This window comes from Thermobia domestica, chromosome 13 (assembly GCF_964235325.1).
Source record: "Thermobia domestica chromosome 13, izTheDome1.hap1.1, whole genome shotgun sequence".
Taxonomy (NCBI): Eukaryota; Metazoa; Arthropoda; class Insecta; order Zygentoma; family Lepismatidae; genus Thermobia; species Thermobia domestica.
Genome location: NC_137466.1, coordinates 132,938,591 through 132,963,516, shown reverse-complemented (window position 1 = coordinate 132,963,516; position 24,926 = coordinate 132,938,591). Strand labels below are relative to the sequence as shown.

At 36.7% G+C, this 24,926-nt stretch overlaps 2 protein-coding genes across 7 annotated transcripts in view; one reads left to right on the top strand and one right to left on the bottom strand.

Annotated features, from left to right (window-relative positions):
• The window catches only part of Ack-like (activated Cdc42 kinase-like), a 190,611-nt gene that overhangs the window by 67,730 nt on the left and 97,955 nt on the right, over positions 1 to 24,926 (top strand). The window contains exon 1 of one of the 5 annotated variants that reach the window (XM_081736495.1): positions 13,841 to 13,996. The exons of the other annotated variants lie outside the window; for them this stretch is intronic. The gene's annotated coding sequence lies outside the window, so the exon portion shown is untranslated. Of the gene's footprint in view, positions 1 to 13,840; positions 13,997 to 24,926 lie in introns of those variants that run through there. 5 annotated transcript variants of the gene reach the window in all.
• LOC145668518 (uncharacterized) lies at positions 1,878 to 9,278 on the bottom strand. Of its 2 annotated transcripts, XR_014128031.1 has the most exons (3): positions 8,290 to 9,278; positions 2,111 to 6,363; positions 1,878 to 2,007 (listed from the first exon to the last, which is right to left on the bottom strand). XR_014128031.1 is itself a non-coding variant. In XM_081736492.1 (2 exons), the coding sequence occupies exon 2, from the start codon at positions 6,277 to 6,279 to the stop codon at positions 2,377 to 2,379; it is 3,903 nt and encodes a 1,300-aa protein (XP_081592618.1). In that variant the 5' UTR covers positions 6,280 to 6,363; positions 8,290 to 9,278; the 3' UTR covers positions 1,899 to 2,376. The 2 variants fall into 2 exon arrangements, 1 of the variants encoding a protein (XP_081592618.1); XM_081736492.1 differs by having other exon boundaries at positions 1,899 to 6,363.

Genomic DNA, 24,926 nt, shown 5'->3' with positions numbered 1-24,926 from the left:
ATCAGCCTTGAAATGTACTCACACAACTTACCTTTCTTGAGTTTGCGTAGCTCACTACTAGCACTTACAGTGTTTTCTTGTGATCCTTGCCTTGAACATTTTTGTAGTGAACGCTGAAACAGTTCTAGCACTTGTAGCTGTGGGAGATCGCCCTGATCGACCTTTCTGCACATCACACTGTTCCATGAACCTCGAATTTGTCTTGTACAGGCTTACATGTAATTTTTACCCTTGAAGATGGATCGGTCCCGTACCCATGCCTCCTGTCTCTGAACCGCAACGTCGTTCTCAGCTGAAATGTCCCTCCGACATGTGGATGTTACAGCTCACAGATGATGATAAGAACCCTAGCAGAAGTAGTGTGAAGTAGGTATGGGCTCGCCCACTTTTCGCATGGGGGTTTCAAATGACACCACGGAATAGCACACAGATAACTACCCGGAGTAGCAGACGACATATAAGTATAGACCATACCTCAAAAACCGAAAATGGACTTGACCGTGTCGTTGACCTTTCCCCGCAGTAGTAGGGGTCCCCGTATGCGCGAATGACTCATCCTCACTCTCTTTTACGACCAGGATATTTGAACTTCGTTCCCTTTTACGGCTAAGATGAATGCTTTGGTACCTCGATTCTGATTGGCTGAGAGAGGTCACGTGACGTTAGGCCCCGCCCACGCGGGAAATTCAAACTTTCCAGGTCACGTGGTATGACGTCATGAGTCACCCCGACCTCACCCTGGATTTTTGAAATTTGTTCCCTTTTACGGGTAAGATGTGTGATTCTGATTGGTTGATAGCTGTCACGTGATCTTAGGCTCAGGGATTTTTTAAAATTCGTTCCCTTTTATGGGTAAGATGAGTGGTTTGGTACCTTGAATTTGATTGGTTGATAGAGGTCACGTGATCTTAAGCCCCTGTGACTTTTGAAATTTGTTCCCTTTTTACGAGTAAGATGAGTGCTTTGGTACCTCGATTCTGATTGGCCGACAGAGGTCACATGATCTTAGACCCCCCACACACCCCATGAGTGAAATATAGAGCGATATGACGGCGATCACCCTAGACCTGTATTTTAGAATTTTGTCCCCTTTTTATGGTTATCCTTAAAGTTCCCATGAAGGGTTCAACCTCCTCCTTAAATAACCCTTTTATGGTATGATATTGTACTGAAGTTTACATTAAATATTATCGTTCCCTCTTTGACAGATAAGATGATTCTTACCTTGATGGAGATCCTGTCCTTGAATTAGTAGCCTATGTCTCTGGAAGTAACAATGGTGAAAGAGGGTTGTCGCTTGTAGATTTCTTATAACACATTGTTGTGAGTTTAAGCGATTTTTTAAACGCTCAGTAAGCGCTTCAATTATGGAAACAATGTTGCCAGATTTTTCTTACCTAAACTGTTCCGATTCTTTTCGAAACGGTTCCGCAGAGTGCAAGAAATTTTAAACTAAAAATTTTTCGAACTAAAAAAAAATTTCAAAACTAAAAATTTTCGAACCAAAAAAAGTTTCAAACAAAAAATTTTCGAACAAAAAAAATTTCGAAACAAAAATTACAAATAAATTTCAAACTAAAAAAAATTAAACAAACATTTTTCGAACGAAAAAAATTTAAACAAAAAATTTTCGAACCAATTTTTAAAAACAAGTTTCGAACTAAAGTTGTAAACCACATTTGAAAGTTTTCAAATCCAAATTTTTTCGAACTAAATTAAAAACCAAATTTTGGACACTAAAAAAATTCTTTAATTATTTTTTCGAACAAAATCATGTAAACCAAATCTTGAATATATTTTCCACCTTAAATTTTCAAGATTACCATGATTTGAAAACAAGTGTTCAGGGTTTCAAGAAATAATAAAACATATTTTTTTTTTCAACTTGTTGTATTTTAACGAAAGGTATGTGCTCTTCTCATACATGTTTATTAACATAATAAATACAGGATCTAGTTTAATGAATATGTTGGACGTATCATCATCTTCGAATGTTGCAGACGTATCCTGTAAAGAAAAAGAAGAAACAATGGATTACTTTATGAATTCTCTTTTTTTTCCTGAAACAATAAAAATGAGTCAATATTGATAAGAGAGAAATAAAACTTACTCGTAAATGATGGATCTGTTTAGGCTCATCTTCCTCCTCGGGTACATTTCATCCACTGATGGTGGTTTACGAACTTTTTCTGGGTATTGCATTTTCTAGGTGTTGCTCCTTTATGGTCAAGGTTCCTCCTTCGGTACGAGATGACTGCATTTCTTCCACTGATGGTTTATGAACTCTTGTGGGTACTTCATTTTCTTCTTGGTGTTGCTGCTTTGTGGTTAAGGAAGGGAAAGAAGAAAAGGAAAAGGAAAAAAGAAATGGCGGCCTTATTGGGTATTTACAGTTTTTTCTTCTTCATCTTCTTTTTCCAGTTCCATCTTCTGTTTTTTAACGTACCCGTACGGAACCGTATCATAAGAATTGATTTCTTTAAATCGACGTTTTGTGTACTGGATACTGTACATTTTTTCTTCTTTGCGTGTGACGATGGTATGGTCTTTGGTCCTGCATATCTTATGGGGGATAGTGATGGTGACTTGTCCACGGCATTGATTTGTAATCATTTCTTTTAGCGTATTGAAATTTAATTGTTGTCCTGCATTGTAATTTAATGTAAATCCTCTAATTTTGCATATGTAACTGGTGACGTTGGTATCCGGATTGTATATTTCTAGGCTGTAATTTTTTGGTCCTCCACTGACAAATGTTTTGATGTATGCTCGTGGTCCGTAAGACTCCATCTCATCCGATAAGCATCCCAAGTACGTTGAAGGTTCAATGGTTGGCTCCCCGGGCTTCTCCGTAAATATCACAGAATCCGTGTCGAAATATAAAACACGTTCCTGCAACATTTCCAGGTACTTGTACAGTTCCAGACGTGCCTGACATGTTGTAAATGCACCTAACACGACATTGGTGTTTCGGTTTTGAACAGGCACATGTTCATTGTACTCCCAGAACGCATACAACATCGTATCATTGATGGGTACAATTTGATGGAGTTTAATGTCGGGGGAAGTGAGTTTTTCATAAAATTCTTCCGGCCGGTCAATAATTGTGGTCTGGCTAAAGTTTGATCTTTGGCAAAGCTTTCCCCATAATGAGTTCAAACAGAGCTTAGATAAACTTCTTCGTGCAGGATTATTTTCAATTTTGGACGGATCCAATGCAATACCTTCACGCTCCAGGACGGTTTGTATGAATTTTGATTTGTCTTCTTCGCTGACACAGGAACTGGGCCAGCCAGACGCTTCCATTTTTGATTTTAAAAATGTATTGATATATTCCGTGAACAAGCCACCTGTTTTCGTGATGGGATCATATTGTTCAATGTCATAATCCCAAATTTCAAAAATTTCCACTGGTTGATATCCTAATTCTACTGCTTTCTGGATTTCATATGATACCCATGTTCCAGTGAGGCATCGCTCCTGGTCGTTGTGTGTACACGTTGCTGTAGGGTCTGGGTTCATTTCTTCGACACACGCAGCACACAGTGGAAAGAGTAGTTTCTTGTTACATCGGTAAGGCAGGAGACCATGATAAAGATGGCGACTTGGTAATATCGTCATTTTGATCAGACCATTGACTTTATTTATTGGTGGTATATTTTCATCACCCTGTAGATAAATTCGTGGATGGCCTACAGGGTATTTAGCACACTTATTTATGTAAGGATAAAGCGAGACAATATCGAAATATTTTATTACTTCCCCCGCTTTTTCATCGACTTGGTGGTACAATTTCACACAATTGGTCCTTCCTCCAAAAAAGCTATCTCTTGGATTTAATGGTCTGCGGTTCATGTACGGGTGATTCTTCAGATACGTCGCCATTGCAGGATTTTGTTTTAAGAACTGATTAAATTCGCACTCCCACATTTCATGTACAATGTAGCCCAATTCACGCAGTCTTGCATTTTTGCGTTGCGTTCGTTCATAACGGAATTCCATGGTGTCTTCTGGATTGTTGTAGATGGGCTGATTACGGCCTGTAGTAAAACATACTTTACACCCGTGGTAAAAGCAGCCGGCATGCTCGTAGATGTGCTCCTCTAACGTCTCAGGATCTTGGTAGTAGCCATCAACATGGAATCCCGCAATAAACACTTCTTTTTGTCGGGCCGCATGTAAGATTTGTTTTTCTTCGGTTTTTTCAATGTAGGCCAGCCATTGCATTGCAGCGATCGATTGCGTACTTCTCCATCGATAGCCATGTGCCGGTAGAATTCCTATGGTGTTGGGTTTAAGGAAATTCCGGCGGAATACTAAATTGGAAGCACTTGCAATCGTGATCGTCTCCAAGAAGGGATTCACTTTGGTTTCTGTTTCAAATGACGTCATAAACGAAACGCATGCTTGTCGCAGTACATTGACATCTTGAATACAATACTTGAGAATTTCTTTCTGGAAATCAAACGTGTCATTACGATGATCGTTGTACCACTGCATGAACTTGTTTCTGTCTTCGACGGCCATTTCATCTGCACCATAATACTTTGTTTCTGGAAGTGGTCCAATATACGATTGATTCTCCTTGGTGTTGAAGAAATGCGGGAAGTAGCCTTTGGTTGCGGGTAAATTGAACGCTTTTGACAATTTACTTAATGCCATAGGTAGGAAGTTCAACGAGTCAATGAACGTCAGATTATTCAACGTTAAACTCAGTATCTTGGTCCCATTTAATATGACGTCAGGTCTCCATTGGCATTGTTCTACCATGGTCTTTAGGATGAAATGTCCATCGTATCCCTTAGAGTTATGAGCGACACAGAAAATCCTATTTATATTGGGACGACGTTCCCGCAAGTACTGGAGAAAATCATAAACTGGATCCTCTCCTTGGAAAATATGCTGGCGCTGACCACACGTACTGCAAGACTGCTCGATATTAACGTTTTCAACACATGCATAACATACTTGTTGTGCAACCAATAAATTTGGAATGTGTACATACGTATTATCGCCAATATTCGTGTCCTGCATAGATTCTATATCATAGAATATCAACAAGGCTTTCTTTGCGTGCATGAGTGAAGGAACACCAGGTTTCAAGCATTGTCGATCAGGAAGCATAAAACATTGATGGGATCCTGGAACAATCTTCTTACAAACATTGCAAAAGATCTCATTACAATCATGCATGCGTTGTCCACTTCGTACAAAAGAATAAACTCTGTAACATTTAGTACATTGCTGCACCATTTTGCATACAGGTTCCCCACGATGATATACAATATTACGATGATTGTTAAAACATTCTTCCCCATAAAATTGACGATTGCAGTCTTTGCATAATATCGGCGTTTGGTTCTTGTCGCATAGAGGTCTCTGTAGACATTTGGAGCACGTTACAGGACAATTTTTCACATGTCTGTTACGTTCACTATACTTTTTATGGCACGCTTCACAGTAGAACTTGGTTGCAAAACAAGCAGTTAAAGATTGAATGATGTCAAAGTGACCAGCCAAACAAATCAAATTTATGGGAGTGCGATTTTCGTCGTTGGGCCCCTCGTACATGATGTCACGGCCTGTGAAACTAGTATACACAGTAATTTTATATTCTTTAAGGTATGCCTGGAATTGTCGTATTTCATTTACACTGGCACCATGATCCAAATTCACTCCTGCATTTGCACATAACGCATCGACTTCTTGATCCACAACGCATTTCGATTGGCGTTGATATTGCCAATAACGTTGCATATCTACATTCTTGTATGCCTTCAGACCAATAGCAATAACAAGGGCGTACGCCAAGCACCTTGAATCTTGATTTCTTACACGTACAATCCCTTTTTTGCAACGTAACAATTCTTCATTTTGAAGTACTCCTTGCCGCAAACCGCCATAGCCACGTGGAATATCGACACGATGAAAATGAACGGTGAATGGCTCGTGCAGGAGAAATGCATTGTTACTTTGTAACACTCTTTCGAATGAGGCCCACATCGTTTCCAGTGTCAAGTTTCGGGCTTGGCGAAAACTCACCCAAAACGGTTTATTCGTGTTCCGTGGCGATATTACCGATAAACCAACCATCGCCTCATCGTCGACATTGGCTAACAAATGGTCCAGCATTGCTTGGAAACTGTTGTGTACATACTGTATGATATCGGTTCCTACGGGTGGTGCGTTGAATTGAATTTCGAGCATTCTGCCCTCGATGTTAAATCGTCTATAATGGCGAGTGATTTCATTGCGAACAGTAAAACCCGATTCGGCCATGTTAATGAAAGGAGAAAACAAACAGGTACAATTACGGTAAAACAAATATGTAATGGGAAAAAGGAATTGAGCAGCGTGAATTTACTACAAAAGAAAAGAAGAAAGAAAAATCTTAATCACCTGATAAACAGGAAATCATAACGTTTATGATAAATTCTTAACTAAGCAATTCATGTAAAGGTCCTGAGTTTGATTCCTGGCGGTGACGTTCAGAATCTCATTATGAAAGCACGTGTACTAGAAATCAAAGTTTTTTTAAAAAATAATTATGTTACTGAAATGAGTGTTTTATTGCTGTCAAACTCGAGAGCACTACATCGGCATTTAACTGACCTACCATTCTATAGTGATAAAAAGAATGCATGAAATGAATGAATGTTTCATCAGTGCTGAGATGTGATAAAGTACGCGTCAGCATTTTTTTTTTCTACTCACAACGACCTTTAAATGATGCGTTTGCAAGTTGAAGAGACTCATCGAACATTAACGATACACATACGTAATTGTCGAAACAAAATCTGTATAGCGTATTTTTTTTATTATTATTGTGACTAAGCGGTTAGCGTACATGGTTCGGACGTGGAAGGTCCTGGTTCAAGCCTCGGTGGGTTTGCTTTCCACGTCGGGGCATGTCAAGCCTTTTCTGTAATTTAATATTCTCACGCGTTATCATATATTCTTTTCAAAACTAAGCTAAATGGTTGACGTGCACACCTCATAATACATAAACGTACATAAATCGTCTATAATGTCGAGTGATTTCATTGCGAACAGTAAAACCCGATTGGACCATGATTAAAAAATGAAAACAAACAAACAGGTACGGTAAAACAAATATGTAATGGGAAAAAAGGAATTGAGCAGCGTGAATTTGAGTTGATTTTTTGATTTTTTAGTTTAGCGTCCCTTTCAGTAGCGAGGCTATATGAGACGTGGACCTACTGATTAACGTGGAATCCGAACCACATGAGCTCCCCGCCGGGAATCGAACCCTGGTCTCCCACGCCAAAGGTACGTATGCTAACCGCTTAGCCCAGGAAATCATAACATTCATGATAAATAATTAACTAAGCAATTCATGTAAAGGTCCTGAGTTTGATTCCCCTGGCGGTGACGTTCAGAATCTCATTATGAAAGCACATGTACTAGAAATCAAAGTTTTTTAAAAAATAATTATGTTACTGAAATGTGTGTTTTATTGCTGTAGCATGTAACTGACCTACCATTCTATAGTGATAAAAAAGAATGCATGAATGAATGAATGTTTCAACAGTACTGAGATGTGACAAAGTACGCGTAAGCATTTTTTCTACTCACAACGACCTTTAAATGATGCGTTTGCAAGTTGAAGAGATTCACCAACCGTTAACGTTATACATACGTAATTGTCAAAACAAAATCTGTATAGCGTAAATCTTTTTAACCACATATTCATGCACTCGTGGCTAAGTGGTTAGCGTACATGCTTCTAACGTGGAAGGTCCTGGTTCAATCCTCGGTGGGTTTGCTTTCCACATCGGATCGCTGTCAAGTCTTTTCTGAAATTTAATATTCTCATGCGTTATCATACATTCTTTTCAAAACTAAGTTAAATGGTTGACGTACACGCCTCTGGCCTTGGTTCAATCCCAGGTGATTGCTCGAATATCACGTTAAGCTGAAGGGGTCGCTAATGCTTTTAAAGGGAATCGAACCATATTATTCTCAGACATAGTTTCTAAAATTTTGTAATGCATTCTTTTCAAAACTAAGCGCACACATTTTTCTGGCCATGGTTCAATTCCCGACGGGAGTTCACATTCAACATTAAGCTGAAGGGACGCTAAACCATATCATTTATCGTGCTTACTTTTAATGTGTGGAGGTTCCTGATTCGTACTCCCACTTTCCCATTCCACTAATTTCTTCATAGTCTAAATATTTCGTACTAAAAGTAAAACAGTGTATTCGTGATCCGCCCACAAATGATTTTCGAATCTTGGGTGACAAATAAAATCTCACTGAACTTACCTCAATTCAATGAATAAAAAGTCGGTGCAATGAAGCTTAAATGAAAACACTTTTAAAAGGAGATCTTCTTCACTCGCTAGTTGAGAGCGATGTAGGATTTGAAAAATGAAATTTAGATTTTTATTTAGGTCGCTGCGAAAACGATGTCACCGTCAGCCAATCAGAAACGAGGAAATTTATAAAATGACATCACAACGAACCAATCAAAACGCTCGCTGCTTTTGTCATGAATCACGAACGAAAACGATGTGTAACAATCGATCGTGACGTCATTCAAGTTTCTCAATAGTTACATCATCTAGTATCGCAATTTCGATGCCAATTCCCTTCTGCCAGGATCATGTCACTACATGTCGTAACTGTGACGACATTTCATTTTCCTCATATTCCACACGTGAATGTCAATGTTTGCTTTTTTCATGAATCATGCTGACACGTTCGTAGTAAAACAAAAGTAATGCGATCCGCTGACGTTTGCATTTTTCAATCATATGTGCTTCTATGTCGTCACACAAAGAAGTCTATCAGCATTTTATTTTAATCCACGAACGGAAGCGTTACACTGTCAGATTTATTTTCTTAAAGTATAAGTGTATCCTTTTCAAGGACCATGGTTCGAAACCCACCAAGCATGATTAAATCCGAATTCATTCATAGCTAAGCGGTTAGGATACACATCTTTGGTTTGAAAGACCTGAGTTCGATTCCTGGAGAAACATTTCTTAGGATTTTTCTTAAACTTGGTTTAAATTTCTAGTTCGAAAATTTTAAAAGTTTAGTTCGATAAAAAGTTTGATTTGAGAAGCGTTACACTGTCAGATTTATTTTCTTAAAGTATATGTGTATCCTTTTCAAGGACCATGGTTCGAAACCCACCAAGATCGATTAAAACCGAATTCATTTAAGCGGTTAGCATACACATCTTTGGTTTGAAAGACCTGAGTTCGATTCCTGAAAAAACATTTCTTAGGATTTTTTCTTAAACTTGGTTTAAATTTCTAGTTCGAAAATTTTAAAAGTTTAGTTCGATAAAAAGTTTGATTTGAAAATTTTTAGATGTGATTTACATCTTTAGTTCGAAACTTTTGTTTTTAAAAAATGTTTTAGTTCGACAAAATTTTCTTTCAATTTTTTTAGTTCGAAATTTTTTTTGGGTTCGAAAATTTTTTGTTTGAAACTTTTTTTTGTTTCAAAATTTTTAGTTCGAAAATTTTTTTGTTTGAAAATTTTTTTAGTTTTGAAATTTTTTAGTTTAAAATTATTTTGTTCGAAAAATTTGTGTTTAAATTTTTTAGTTCGAAATTTTTTTTGAAATTTTTGTTTCAAAATTTTTAGTTCGAAAAGTTTTTGTTTCAATTTTTTTTGGTTCGAAAATTTTTAGTTACAAAATTTCTTTAGTTCGAAAAAAATTTTAGTTTAAAATTTCTTGCACTCTGCGGAACCGTTTCGAAAAGAATCGGAGCAGTTTAGGTAAGAAAAAATCTGGCAACACTGTTTCCATTAATGAAGCGCTTACTGAGCAATAAATCGCTTAAACTCACAACAATGTGTTATAAGAAATCTACAAGCAACACCCCTCTTTCACCATTGTTACTTCCAGAGACATAGGCTACTAATTCAAGGACAGGATCTCCATCAAGGTAAGAATCATCTTATCTGTCAAAGAGGGAACGATAATATTTAATGTAAACTTCAGTACAATATCATACCATAAAAGGGTTATTTAAGGAGGAGGTTGAACCCTTCATGGGAACTTTAAGGATAACCATAAAAAGGGGACAAAATTCTAAAATACAGGTCTAGGGTGATCGCCGTCATATCGCTCTATATTTCACTCATGGGGTGTGTGGGGGGTCTAAGATCATGTGACCTCTGTCGGCCAATCAGAATCGAGGTACCAAAGCACTCATCTTACTCGTAAAAAGGGAACAAATTTCAAAAGTCACAGGGGCTTAAGATCACGTGACCTCTATCAACCAATCAAATTCAAGGTACCAAACCACTCATCTTACCCATAAAAGGGAACGAATTTTAAAAAATCCCTGAGCCTAAGATCACGTGACAGCTATCAACCAATCAGAATCACACATCTTACCCGTAAAAGGGAACAAATTTCAAAAATCCAGGGTGAGGTCGGGGTGACTCATGACGTCATACCACGTGACCTGGAAAGTTTGAATTTCCCGCGTGGGCGGGGCCTAACGTCACGTGACCTCTCTCAGCCAATCAGAATCGAGGTACCAAAGCATTCATCTTAGCCGTAAAAGGGAACGAAGTTCAAATATCCTGGTCGTAAAAGAGAGTGAGGATGAGTCATTCGCGCATACGGGGACCCCTACTACTCCCGCTACCCCTGTTTTAGAGTTCTTCTCGTCATCTGTGAGCTATACTTTCTTGCTATTGCGCAGCTAAACCGGCAATTCTGCTGCTACTTGTTGAGGGAACATAACATTACGTTTTCTCCAGAAATTTAACCTTGTAGGCTCGAAAATACATTTTCTGTTCAAAGCGTGTATACATTTTTGACGCACCTTGTAGTTGTTTCTCCAAGCTTTCATTCATTTGCGAATTACTTGCAAGCCAGTGAAATCTCTTGTGGCGTGACTGACAGACTGAGGTGTATTGTGCCGAATATTTAAATATTTTCCCTAGATGTTTATGCAATCCGTAACTCTTTAAATGTCATGCAGTTTTCGACTGAGTTGGCTTTGTATTCCATAAATGGAATTAAAATTTCTCGAAAAAAAAAAGGTGAATATTGGCAACAGAATATGTGGTTGTATTTTTTTTTTTTTTCAATTCGATATTCGTTTAATTTAATTTAGCGCGTGTGTGCGTCACAGTTGCTGACTTCTAAGAAATTCAACCGAAAACATTGTAATTATTCTAAGATAATACGCGTCAAGTAATTACCCCGTTAGTGTTGTCAACGGCTCATGGCTCAATCACCACTGAGCCCTCGGCTCAGTTGGGCCAAACCAAGCCGAGCTGATGGCTCACCTGAGTCGAGCCGAACCGAGCCGAGCCGAAGGTTCACCTGACTCGAGCCGAACCGAGCCGATGGCTCAGGTGAACCGAGCTGAGCTGAGCCAGCGGTTCAGGGCTCGAGTCGAGCCGGTTGGGCGCAACATCGTCCTGATTAACAAAGTTAGCTTAGAAATTATTTTTTCAGTTATTGATAAATAGATGGAAGTAATAAAACAAAACAAGTCACTAAATAAACACAAAGGACGCCTTAAAAAAAAAACTACAAAGATGCTGTTACACGACCTTAACAATAATAGTTGTAGGCGTACTCGAACTTTTACATATTTGTACTATTATTTCATTAATTTTTTGAATGATATTTACAACAGAAATCAAACTAGCGCCCACTGATTTAAGACATTGATTAACAAATCAGTTACTACAAATTCAGATATAAAACTTTTTTTTCTTTGTCTTCACGTAATCCAACTTCGAAAATTGGGCTTTTGTTTTAACATTTTGTAGTAAGTAGTTAGCAGCTTTAATCACAAATTTATTTCATTGCAAAACAACTAATTATCTTAATAAACTTCATGAAGTATTAGCTTTATAATTGCAAAGGTTATGGCAACATAACCAGATGAATTTGGAGACTTATGTCCAAAATACGTATATTTTATATCAATTTTTTACTTGTTACGTTAGCCCTCTATGGTTGAATGTGTAACACACCTATGTTTACACAGAAGTTCTCAGGTTTGATTCCCAGTACGGACTAAAGGAACTCACAATCTTGGTGCTGATTTCAATAATAATAATAATAATATTTGTTATGTTTACTACAAGCAAGAAAAAGCGCGCCAAAACAAGCGTCTTTAACAAGTACACGTTACTGCTAATTTGCAACGCAGGTGTATCACTCTTTTATATTTTTGATAAAATGTTTTGATCTCCGCATGTAAGTTTGTTTCCAATGGACCAACAACCAGTTTCTACTATGTTTCATTCTTAGTAATTTTTGGGCCGATAAACTATCACATTATACATAGAGAATGCAATACGAAAACCATAATTCTTTCCTCAGTTGGGTTATATCAAAAGATTACGATTATCACTTCTTGTTAAAGAAGGAGAACGTGCATTTTCGTAACATCCCGTCTATCCCCATAGCTTAAACAGACAATATAATTTAAAAAAATGGTGAATTTAAGACATAAAACCTCTGTATTTTTCGTCTATTTATAAAGGTATTGAAGTTGGAAGACTGCAAAACTCTCTCAAGTGGGTCTCATTCTTGCCCGAGTCTTTCAGACTTGCTCTTGGACTTGTTTTTGCACACTTGATTTTGGTCTTGCATATAAATACTCGGTCTTAGTCTTCGAATCAGGGAATTTTCACCCAAGTTAGCACTCTCAGTCATATATGGGACTCACGCTCATATGATCTCAACCTCCAGACTGGATGTAGAGGTCGATTGGTAGTTGGAGTTCGGACGTTGAGGTCGAGTGGAGGTCGAATGGTAGTTGGAGTTCGGAGGTTGAGGTCGATGGAGATCGATTGATTGTTGGAGTTCGGAGGTTGAAATCGAGTAGAGGTTGTAGAGGTTGAGTGGTAGTTGCAGTTCGGAGATTGAAATCGAACCGAATGAAGGTCAAGGAGCAATCGGAGTTTGAAGGTTGAGATCGTAGTTTCCCGAAACTACTGTTGTCAACGGCTTGAGCTGCTCGGCTCACGGCTCAGTCACCACCGAGCCGAGCCGAGAAGTGAGCCGAGCCAATAGCTCACCCAACCAAGCCGGCTCGAGCCCTCGGCTCAGCTCGGCCGAACCGAGCTGAGCTGAGCCGAGCCGATGGCTCAGTTGAACCAAGCCAAACCGAGCCGGTGGCTCACCAGAGCCGAGCCGAACCGAGCCGGCTCGAGCAGATGGCTCAGTTGAACCGAGCCGAGCCGCTTGACATCACTATACCCCGTTCTGTCTGTAAATCTTTGAATATATCAGCTCAAATCATAATACGAATTTTGTGATTTCTTTTTGTTGATACCCAAGAACACGACAGATTCTCTTCTAGAGATATTTTGTCTAACAGTAATTCAACCTATATAAGGGATTTATTTTTGTGTTACAAGCGACAAATCAAGAACATTTTACACTTTTTAAAAGAGTCGTTCAAGTAGTAATAGTAAAAGCATAGTAAAAACACAGCCAGTAATTAAACTAGTCATAAAAAATGATTTATGTATGTTATCAAAAGTACTGTTCAATTTATTGACAGTGTATTAGAAGTAAATTCCATACTGTAATGAAAAACACGTGTGGGGATTGGATACACAGTAATATTTAAAATACTAAATAATCCGTGTTGACTTTCCCCTATTTGAATAATCTTTTACCCTGTTGTGTTTATGTAAACTCACAGACAATACATGCTTTAAACAATAATACGTTAAATAAACGAACATAAGGAAAACCCCTCACTCAGCGTGTCAGTGTGTCGATGAAATCGACGTTTGTCATAATACCTGTGCAGTTGCAAAGAAACGTGATGATTACAAGGTCGTTATGTTAGTTATTGCAAGTGCTCGTTATTATTTTTGTGCCGGTTGCGTTTATTTCTCTTTGAGGATTGGTTCAATACACTGTAGAGGCTCTCAAATGCGTTGGAGCATGAAAACAATAGACAAAATACATTTGCGTAGGCATCCCAGGAAGCCGTAATTTCAGATGAAACTGATAATATAGGTACGTGAATTGTTTGTTGTGTATGTAGGTACGGCTTATATTTAATGAAAGCTTTTTCTTCCTTGTCATGGTTATCATCTTCTAATTGTGTTTTATTGGTAAAATTCTTTACTATTGTGACTAACATGGTACCTTCAAAGGGATGTGTGTTTCCAAAACCCATCTGTCATTCACTGTATCCTTATTCTGTGTCGCATTTTTAAGTGTTTACAAAAGTAAGTTTAAGTTATAGAAGTTCGAGTCCTGATTCATGTGAGCGTGTTTTTTTTTTTTTTTCTCTATACCTCGTACCAAGCAAATACCAAAACTGGATCTTCTGTAATAGTTGTGAAGCTTGTTCGCGGTAAGAAATGTGCAACATTACTTCCACACAGGTTTGTTACCTCCATTTTGTCAGCTTTCAGATTATCAAAGCTGCAAAGAACAAATGGATACAAAATATATGAGGTCATGGGACTGATACATAAAGTGCATTTTTTTTTTAGTTACCTTGGAAATGAATACAATTCCAAAATTGTTATTATTTGAACCAATCATTCGGCTCTATAGTTTGGCTTGAATAGTCTTTGAGTAGTGTACCATGTCTGAGATTTTAATCCACTAATTTCAATTAATAAGGATCTATTATCAATGCTCGAAATGAAGAATGCGGGGTTATAACATATCCCCACTTCAGGAATGTACCCCTCCCTTTGATTTTGTTTTTGATTTCAGCATGACATGCGAAATTTCATGTGGCAATATGGGGTATGCTTACTCTAAATTGTACTGAAGCATGCCAGTTCTCACATTTTCCACTTCGAGTACTATTATTCCGACAGTATTGTTAGCGTTTTAAAACTGTATGTAGTTGTTTCTCAGAATATGGCCCGGAGCATTCTAATTTTCCGGTTTGTAAGTAAATGGGAATGAAACCTGAAACTAGTGTTTAAGGACTCTTTCCACCATATTTTAAGTTTAGTAAAAAACAATTATAGTAAGTAAAGTACATAATATCTAGAAATTATTTGTTAAATGAATTAATAACTGGCTCAATGTCTGTTTTTAGAAGCAAGAAATCTGGTAGGGTAAACTGGAACATCATAATTGCCGGATATCCAAATTACTCGAATATGTGAAAGATCTTGAAAATATTAGCATTTGCTAGCATTATTCAATTACTATTAGCCCTACTTTCTAAATTGCCTTTTTTTTTTTTTAAGTGAGAAACATAGTGAAGATCTATGATAGTATTATATTACTGTTTTCTGTTCGTGGGTAGGTAATATTTCATGTAGAGTGAAGCGACTCATGCAAGTTAATACTGTATGTCATAACGATACTTTAAACGTGTAAGATAATACTAATTGCGTTAAATAGCAATACATTTTGTAGCTTTGTTTCTCGCACTTCCGATTCCAGTCTGCTTTAAATGATGATGATGTAAAAATTTGGACTGATACCAAGGACTTCTTCGGATCAGCTCGCAGATCGATTGTGAATGTCTGAAGAGTCGGGCTAATAGGTATCGCTTCTTCGTAATTAACGTGTAGCCTGTCTTACAGTTTTTCATACTTGCTACTTTCAGAAGAAAGTAAGAATATCTTTTCTTTGAAGGCTTAAAGAAACAGAACATATAAATTGTTTGAATTATAACATTGTAGTGGAAGTATGTTGCTTGTTGATTCGCATCCTGCTAATATGAGACTATAATACGGATTGAGTTGGACATGACAGAAGTTCGCGTCATACATTGATGTAACAAAAAAATAATGATAGATAGAGTTGTGATTGTTTCCGTGTATAGAAAGTGCTGACCACTTCGAATGATTTTTTTTTTTTTATTATTGTATCTCACGTTCTGTGTATAATTTCAAAGTCCAATTGTAAAATAAAGTAATTTCATGCTGTCAGCATATAGTACATGTGCGCTTTTCATATCAAGCATTTAGAAGAGGCGAACTTCAGACTAATTCTATCTTCAAGCATGCCTCTTCAACGCACATAAATAGGTACACTTTAAGTAGAAATCAGGCAAGTATTTAGAAGCAGAAAAAAGAAAAAAAGAATTAGATCAAAAGTTGTCCGAACTGGGATATGCGTAAGGTGAATTTTAGTCCATTGATTAGCTGTAAGCGAAATCTTGTGTGCGAAACAAAATTTTTAGCCCCTGTGACTTCGTGATAAGCAATTTCCTCAATCATCATCAAGTGATACATCAAGTGATCTGAAAATTGTTTGAAACAGTTTACGACTATATCAGAACAATACTTTTTTTTTTCAAATCTGTCACTATGATGTTAAGATCGATTGGAAAAAATATACCGAATAAAGAAGAGCCGATTATTTTGGCAAAGTATTAAAATTATGTCAAATGTTGCAAATAACGCATTCCATAACACAATATGTTCACCTTGTTGCGGCTGATCTTAGAGTTGAACGTACTTTTCCAGCACCGCGATTGTAAACGACGTGGGTCTTAACATTGAAAATAAGATCAGAACTACATAATCTTATACCGGGGATTGAACCTGGGTAACAGTTTTCTCTCCTCATTCGTTGATACTGTGCGACCAAGTTCAAAGAAGAATTTTTCACTAGAAAAGTTTCTTCCAATAACGTATCAAGTTGATGGCGGACTTCCCAATCAGCTTTTTGTATTTTAAGCAGGCTTTCTTCCAGAAAATTGGCACGGAGGAGGACGGAGTCAAAAGCAAGATGTGAGAAACTGCACTGGTACACTACCTGGTAATGGACGTGGTCTGCACGCGAGTGGAAAGTAATTGGAATTTAAACTTAAGCAAGGAATGTAACTCCGAAGAGCAGTCGCCTGGAAGAAACACTAGTTTGAAGTACGAAGTTTGAGAGAGAAAACGCCGTATTTTAATCGCTCAATTTAGTAAGAAATCATTAACAAAATCGTTTGTTAGATATAGTACAGTCTGTGCACGTTATCACCTAACAGAGTAGTATATAATATATTAATGAAATGCTAGTTTACTGAAAACCAATCTGTTAAAATGGTAGAAAATCCAAGTCTTAACCTCTTAATTAAATCGCTATTTCTAAAAATTTGAATCAGATTTATAAGCCTGTAATAATAAACCAGTGTAAGAGCCATGTCTTTGACATTAGTAAGTTCAGTTTTGAGGCTTGGTTCCTGTCAAATGATATTACACTAGTATATTAATTGGAAGGCCTCCCATAGCGAAGGTAGAATAAAATAATGAATGTTTCTGTGTGTAGGCTTTGTGAAATCAGAAGTAACAAACTAAAAATTTCTTGATCTGAAGTGAAACTGCTTTGGAAACTAAGAGGTCTTTCATTCATTGAGTCATCGTGGTCCAGTGAAAGTAGCTGACGTCAACCTCTTGTTACTGACTCTACACAAAAACCCATTTATTAGACAAAAGCATGGTTTCCTACAATTCTTGTCAAAATATTTTATAGCAGATTTTTATAATCATTAGATCTAATATAACATTTTACCCAATCTATGACAGTGATATCTCTCTTTGAAGATAAACTTCTGATGTAAGTTGTTTTTACTGATTTCTTTGATGTAACGACAATCTCTGTGTGTAATTTATAATTGTGTGTACCCGTTCTTAAATTGAAGTACAAGTTGTAATGGAGTGTCTAACTATTGTAGTGTGGTTCGGAAATCCGTGTTCGAAATGCGGAGCTAGTCGTTTTGACTGAGACTATTTGTAGCGGTCCAATGTTAAGTAGCGTTTATTCGGATGAAACTGCAGACAAATGTTTGCAAATAATTTATATATACAGTAAACTCACAATTAAACGGACCTCAAATGTACAGGCTTCAAATTTAACGGACAGAATTTGAATAATATAGGAAATGCAGTTCAGATTCAGGGGTGTGGGCTTATTATAAACATTTCAGGCAGTTTAGATCGTTGGTTATTAACAAACAGCTTTCAGCAGGAAAGCAACTAAAGATTGAAGCTTTTTTCACTTTTCTGATACTCAACTCTAAGGATTTTTTATTAATTATTAAGGATTTATATATATATATATATATATATATATATATATATATATATATATATATATATATATACAATAAATAACTTAATTTATATTATATACATAAGCGGAGTTAGGAATTGTCTTATGGGGGGGCGAACCCTCAAAACAATCGTGGCACAATATTATCTTATAGGTGGATTTTTTTTTTCTCCGCCTATGATTATACAGCACAATTTCGAATATAATTTTGTATTGTAAATATTCTGCATAACACATTTCGCAATTTAATGAACTTGGCTAATACTGATACTCTTTCACCCCAATTAAATCGTTAAATTGAAGGTTTACTGTATTTGATGTGTTATCTTTTCAATAGAAAGAAATTGTGTAACTGAAGAGAAGAGAATAGTTAGGTAGTAATAGGTTTGTTTGTCAGTTGCATCGGTCATAGTGGTAGATGTGACGAATGTGTAATGTTGTAATATAAATCTGCAAAAAATGTATTTCATACAAAAATGTATAATTTCACTCTTAACACATTTATTGCGAAACAGCACATAATTTAGATAGAGCAGACATAATAGTATTTCAAAATATTTATGTCTTTATCGAGATGAGAGCGTGAAATGAATATACCAAAAAACAAGGTCTGTCTGTCAGCGAAACAAACTTTTGCTGTGATATGAAGAAACGAGATATTTCCCGACAACTCATTTGCGAAACTAAACTAAGCACGCTGGTCACGCAGAGATAGAAATGATTAAAACAAATTCCAAAATATGTTGAAATATTAGCGTATCAAGACGGGGGTAGAATTGTGATAAAATTAATGAACTGGTTGTTTGCCATCGCTGGTGGAAAGGAACAGCGAATAAAGATACTCAAGTTTTCGAATACGGAAATAAAAAGTTGGCAGACAGTGTGTATGATTGAAATATCCCGCTCTGAAATATGCACGCTTAATTTATAAAAGTCATTCGCTCAACACAAGTGCATTGTCCATATACAAGTAATGATCACATGCGATAAAGCACTAGGAAATAAGATATACTCGTACCGTACTTCGAATGTAACACGGAATGGACGTGTATTGTCACTGATTAACAGTGTTCGAAGTGAAGAAAAAATAGAGGCGGTATGTTTTATTACGATTTCGACTCGACATACCGGCTATCTAAATATTGAAATACAAAAAGGGTATGTTGCCTGAAAGATTGCATTTCTATTTACATAATTACTGAAAACCACTGGAGAGCTTCTCTTTAGTTACGGGGGGGGGGGGGTTGTAGAGACTTTGATCCCCGTCAACAACTTTCTGAATATATATATATATATATATATATATATATATATATATATATATATATATATATATATATATATATATATATATATATATATATATATATATTCCCTTATGTTGTATTATACAGAATTATACACGAAAATGCTCAATAACGGAATGAGGATATTAAAAATTTCCTACGAAAAGATTTCCGGTCCCCCACTCGACCGTGAGGTGTTCCAAACATCCGGAAGGTTCCCCTCAATAGCAGACAACCCCTAAATCCGCCCATGCTCGAAACAGCATCTATATGCATTAAGGCAAGACGACACACACACATACCTACAAAGAAAGACACAATTCAATATGGCATATTCAAATATAAACTTAACTGAACTTTTTTGAGGACACCTCATTTTAAAAACAAAAGGCAGAAAAAGTAACAAAATTGTTGACGTCAATTTAGAAATTATTTCTACATAAGAAATACAATCTTTGTACGCGCGAAGCGATTCGTCAATTACTGTGTATAAAAATAGACTTATTAAAAACATCTACGTTCCAGTGACTTTATGTCTTGATTACTGAAAAACCAGAGGCGGTATGGCATATCACCGCATACCGTCTCACTTCGACCACTGCTGATTAACGTCTGTTTCTTTGATTCATTTAAGGATCTGTACTGCTTTATCTACCACGTTTTTCTTATTCCTGTGAAGAACGTAACAACAAACAGACCCCCTTACCATGTGAAAATTGAGTAAGACCCCGTCTAAGACTCTGCGGGGGACCATGGAACAAATATTTTCATTTTAAATCATTTTACTTTCGAAATGATAAAACACGCGTTTTCCTGTTTTGACATATGTCTCACCGTTTCAGTTATCTGGGGTGGCCATAGACTTTACAATGACGTTTTTGCTGACATTTTGACCGGCCGCCATTTTGCACAGGATAATTTTAGAGAGTCAAGACTTCTTCCCTCTTCTTTCATTTCCCAACAGCTTTCAAACAGTATTCTACTTGATCCCCTTACCATCTGAAAGTTTTGAGTTCGACCCCGCCTGGGACCCTGCGGATGAACCTGAGGCAACATTTTCCCCTTTGTTACGTTGTACGTTTAAAGTGATCATACACGTGCTTTCCTGTTTTGATAACTGTCTCACCGTTTGCGATTTCTAGGGGTGGACAACAAACTTTCTCGACACTCTATATATTCATATAACTCTCACAGTGTATGCATTCGGAAAATTTTTATTACAGTTTCTTAATAAGTGTCCTTAGTGCTTTTGATTGGTGTATAAACCATCTTTCACTTCAGTATATAATTTCCCTCTCTTCCTTTGTGAGATGAATATTGACACTCATATGTCCAAGTCCAAATTGAGCCCCCATTAACACCCCTGGAGAAGGAAATTGAATGTAAACTAACCAAATGACCGATGTAAAAGTCGAATTCCTAGTTTTCGAACTCGCTAAACTTATTGGTAACAGTCCCGATGACATTTAAGTAAGTTTAGTCGAAGGGATAAGACACCTTTATCACCCCTATTGGTGGGTGGAGAGGTTGATGTAATAATAATCGAAAATGACCAATATTAGTGTTGAATCCGTATTTTCCGGGGTCACTGAGATAAATAGTGACACTACAAGTTCCACTTAATTCTGAGAAGGAGTGAAAAATAAAATATCCAAAATGACCTCGATTAGTGTCGAATCCATAGTTTTCGAGGTCACTAAGTTTGATTGATGACAATCTCAATTTTATTTAAGGTTAAATTTAGTCAAGAATGAGCTTGTCAGCTAGCTTGGAGATTGACAAGGACAGCGCATCATTATTTATTCTATTAAGCTCTTGATCTTTCCATAGAAGGAGTTCGGAAGCCATTGGTTGTCGAGTAAAGTAAATGAAGAGGTGGGATGTAAAAATGATTTTAAAAGGACAAATAGGGAGTATTAGTGCAAATGTATAGTTTTTCGGGGTAACTGAGATGAATAGTGACACTCCAGATGCCGCTTAAGTACAATTTTAGCCCCCTCCTATCGGCATGGTTGTAACAAGGGAGATGCTGACTAGGTCATCAATTCCCTACAAATTTTCCTGTGTTTTCAGATTCTGGTTTTATTGAAGAAAGGGGTATATTTTTAAAATTGTTTTCGCCATTAAGATGGACGTTTTTTGTTGTTTGTGATCGCATCACGAACAAACGATTGACCTATTTGAAATTAAGTTTGGAAATAGTACCTACTTTAAGCTGTGATTTAGAGCGTATGCTAAGGGGATAGAGGTTCAAAACATCTTACGTAATTTTACCATTATACCATCATCGAAGTGCGTGTCTTGAGGGTTGGGAAGGGTTCAAATACTTTCCAAGAACCTATTCTCCCCGTTAGAAGAACAAACATTTCAGTTAGTATTAAACAAACTGTGTCAAAGACAGTAAAGAGGATCACGCTGTTCCATGTATGGGATATTTGGAGAGGCATTTCGCAGTAAGAAAAGTCACATATCCTTTTATTATAGCAACCAACGTTTCTCTGCTACTGTGCGAGTTGCATAGAAACTAGGGTATGTTATATAGATTTTAAATGATATGGATATCCACCATTAAAGTCATCGTTATCCCGTTAACTAACTCGACCGAGATAGTCGCTTAAGTTATATATTACATAAAAACAAAATTCCAAAATTTGTTACCGTACTAACAGTACCACATTATAAGTACTACTGTATGATCCCAGTAAACTAATATTTATTTTCAGTATTCCATTAGGATGCTTTGAATTGCTCACCTAGATTGTTGATCTGTAAACGAAGACGTGGGGAAGAGGGAAATGATTCACTAAAGTACTCATCTTGTGGTACTAATGTTGGCGGGTTTTTGGAGTTGAATTGTCCTTGTCATCATCGAGGCGATAAGTGAGATGTTAATCTATAAGTAACCACAAGAGCTTCAAGTGTGAATCGAACCCGTGTCTCCCGCGCCGAAAGAGTGTACGCTAACCATATAGTCACAATGGAACTTGGTAATATTAGTGTAGAACGCATTTCAAATTGTTATAGTTATGTATAAGATAAAAGTATTACAAATTAGGCTACGGCATTAGTATGTACAGAACGTCTCTGCTTCAGTTTTTACGACACGTAAGAAACATTGGAATTTACAAGATTTATGAAATAAGCTCCAGGAAATAGTTACTCTCTCATTTAATATTTTGTAAATATTGTCAGGATTGCTTGATATTCTTTACTAGCTGACCCATTCTTCGCATGGGGGCTGTATTTGGAAGTCAACGCCTGTGGGAGTATCACCATTCATCTCAGCGACCGCGAAAACTATGGATTTGATACTAATATCGGTCATTTTGGATTATTTTTACATGTTTCGGTATCTTCCCGGCCCGCAGCCAAATGGAATGAATTTGGAAGTTACGGTAATGCGATCGGAGTTTCACCATTGATCTCAGCGACCGCGAAAACCATACAATCGACACTAATATCGGTCATTTGCTACTACTTTTACATGTTCCGGTAAACGCTTTCCCCCGAGACCCCCCTTGTTCGACTTGAAAAAAAAAAAAAACACGCTTCGTCTTGGTCTGAGGCCTGGACCAAGCTACCCGTGACCAAATTTGGTAACTCTCGGTCCACTCGTCTGGTCTCCAGGCCACACACAAACAAACGAACTTTTTATTTTGCTTGTATTAGATTTAGTGACGTATTTACGATTGTTCCGGGGGGCTTTAGTAACTTTATTCCTGGAAATTGAGAATTCTATTTCATTTACTTTAATATAGTCTGAATGGTTAATGGCCGTGATGTAATACCCTAACAGTGTGAAGAAAACTTGTTTCGACATTTGTTTTCATATTTTCGTTGTATAAAAGCGTAAGCCCTCACTGTACTAAAAATTTAATGTCTACTTAGAATTATTGCAATAGTATGGTACTGTAATAACTTGGTCAATCATTTTAAGAGTACTTTTATATTGGGTAATTTCCATTGTCAAAATGAGCTTTTCCAAGAACGGAACATCAGAAGACATTCTCATCACTCTCAAGAGATTATGTATATTGACTCACTTTGCTGTTGAGTATGAATAATTAAATCATTGAATATGAAAACACTTCACACCATAACTCTGGTTTCCCTTGACAGTAGTGTTTATTACCAAAATATCGCTATCTGAATAGTTTTTAATATGCTTTTTATTGTATTTTTTTTCTGTTTTACGTGTATGTATGTGACTACGTCCACGAAATCTATTTTCAAACAAACCAGTAATCACCTTATAATCGTGATCCTTTCATTCAAGAAAACGATTGAAGGTTTTATATAAAAAGTAGAGTATTTCACAAAACCTTAATTTTTCAGGGAAATAGTCTGACTGGCATATAGTTTTATTTGTTAATTTATTATTTCAGAAACTTCAACATTTCAAATTACAGTTTCAGTAGGGCAGAATGTGTTTTGTAGAACATGATTAATAATATAATAATATAGCTTGATGCGTAGAGATGAAAATTAATTATCTAAGCTCTGAATGTAAATTTTGTACTTGGCGATTTTCATATCAATTCTTCAGTTGCTTTTTAATTTTTTTTTCACACAAAGGGAAGCTTTTTGCAGTTTTTTTAACTGTCTTATACATTCTTCCATTTTTTGTTCCTTCAACCCAAAACTTGCTTTGAAAATAAGATATGACGTGAACATCCAGCTGAGATCTTTGGTACAGTGTGTGTGAAGGGGGAAGCTCATAGCCTGGATTTTCTTAAAGGAAAAACACAGGAGCTTTATCCAAACTGCTAATAGCAAGTAACGACTTAAATATATATTCATACAAACACAAGGGAAAAATTCAACATAACGCAAGGGAGGGGAATATGAAATAGAATTTACTTTCAGTTGTAAGGGGGATAATATTTTCAGGTACTTCCTAATGATGTCGCTAGCTATTTTCTGGAAGAGAATTGATACTACTAAAATATATTTCAAGCCTGGCAATCAGTAGGAAGACAGTCATATTTTTATACGTACAGGAAGAAAGCATTAACTTTCACGTGTAAATGTGAAGTGTTGATATATTGTACGAGTAAGAACATTTATTTGCTCTTTCTTTGAAGTTTAATGTCGCTTTGCAACAGCGAGGTTAAGTGAGACTTTTATCTGTATTTTAAAATAGCATCGTAATCACTATTGCATTTAATGTTGCCCCACCAGGAATCGAACCCGGGGCCCTTGCACCAAAAACTCATGTCAGCCGGTGGATCTGTAGGAATGATCTAAAAACATTTCAGAATTGAATGATAATCATAAAAGTAATTTTGAGTGTACTCTGTAGTATTTCTCACGAGACGAGAAATAAGATTTTCTAGGCTTGTCTTGTAAATTTTGTAAAAGTCTCGTCTCGATTTTCGAAAAATAATATTTCGTCTCGTTTATACATTTATGTACAAAATTTTTGCCCTCAATTTTTCTTAATTCCATCTGGATGTTATCAGAATCCTTCGGCGTCACGAGAGATCCATGAAGAATTGTTATAACATTTAAACCATATCTATTATTGGAATATATTGCGTAACTTTAAACGTTGATAAATGCTCTTCACCATGTTCGAACAACAAATTCCTATTTTTAATACTACGAATTATGTAACACTAAAACAGTGTTTGAAG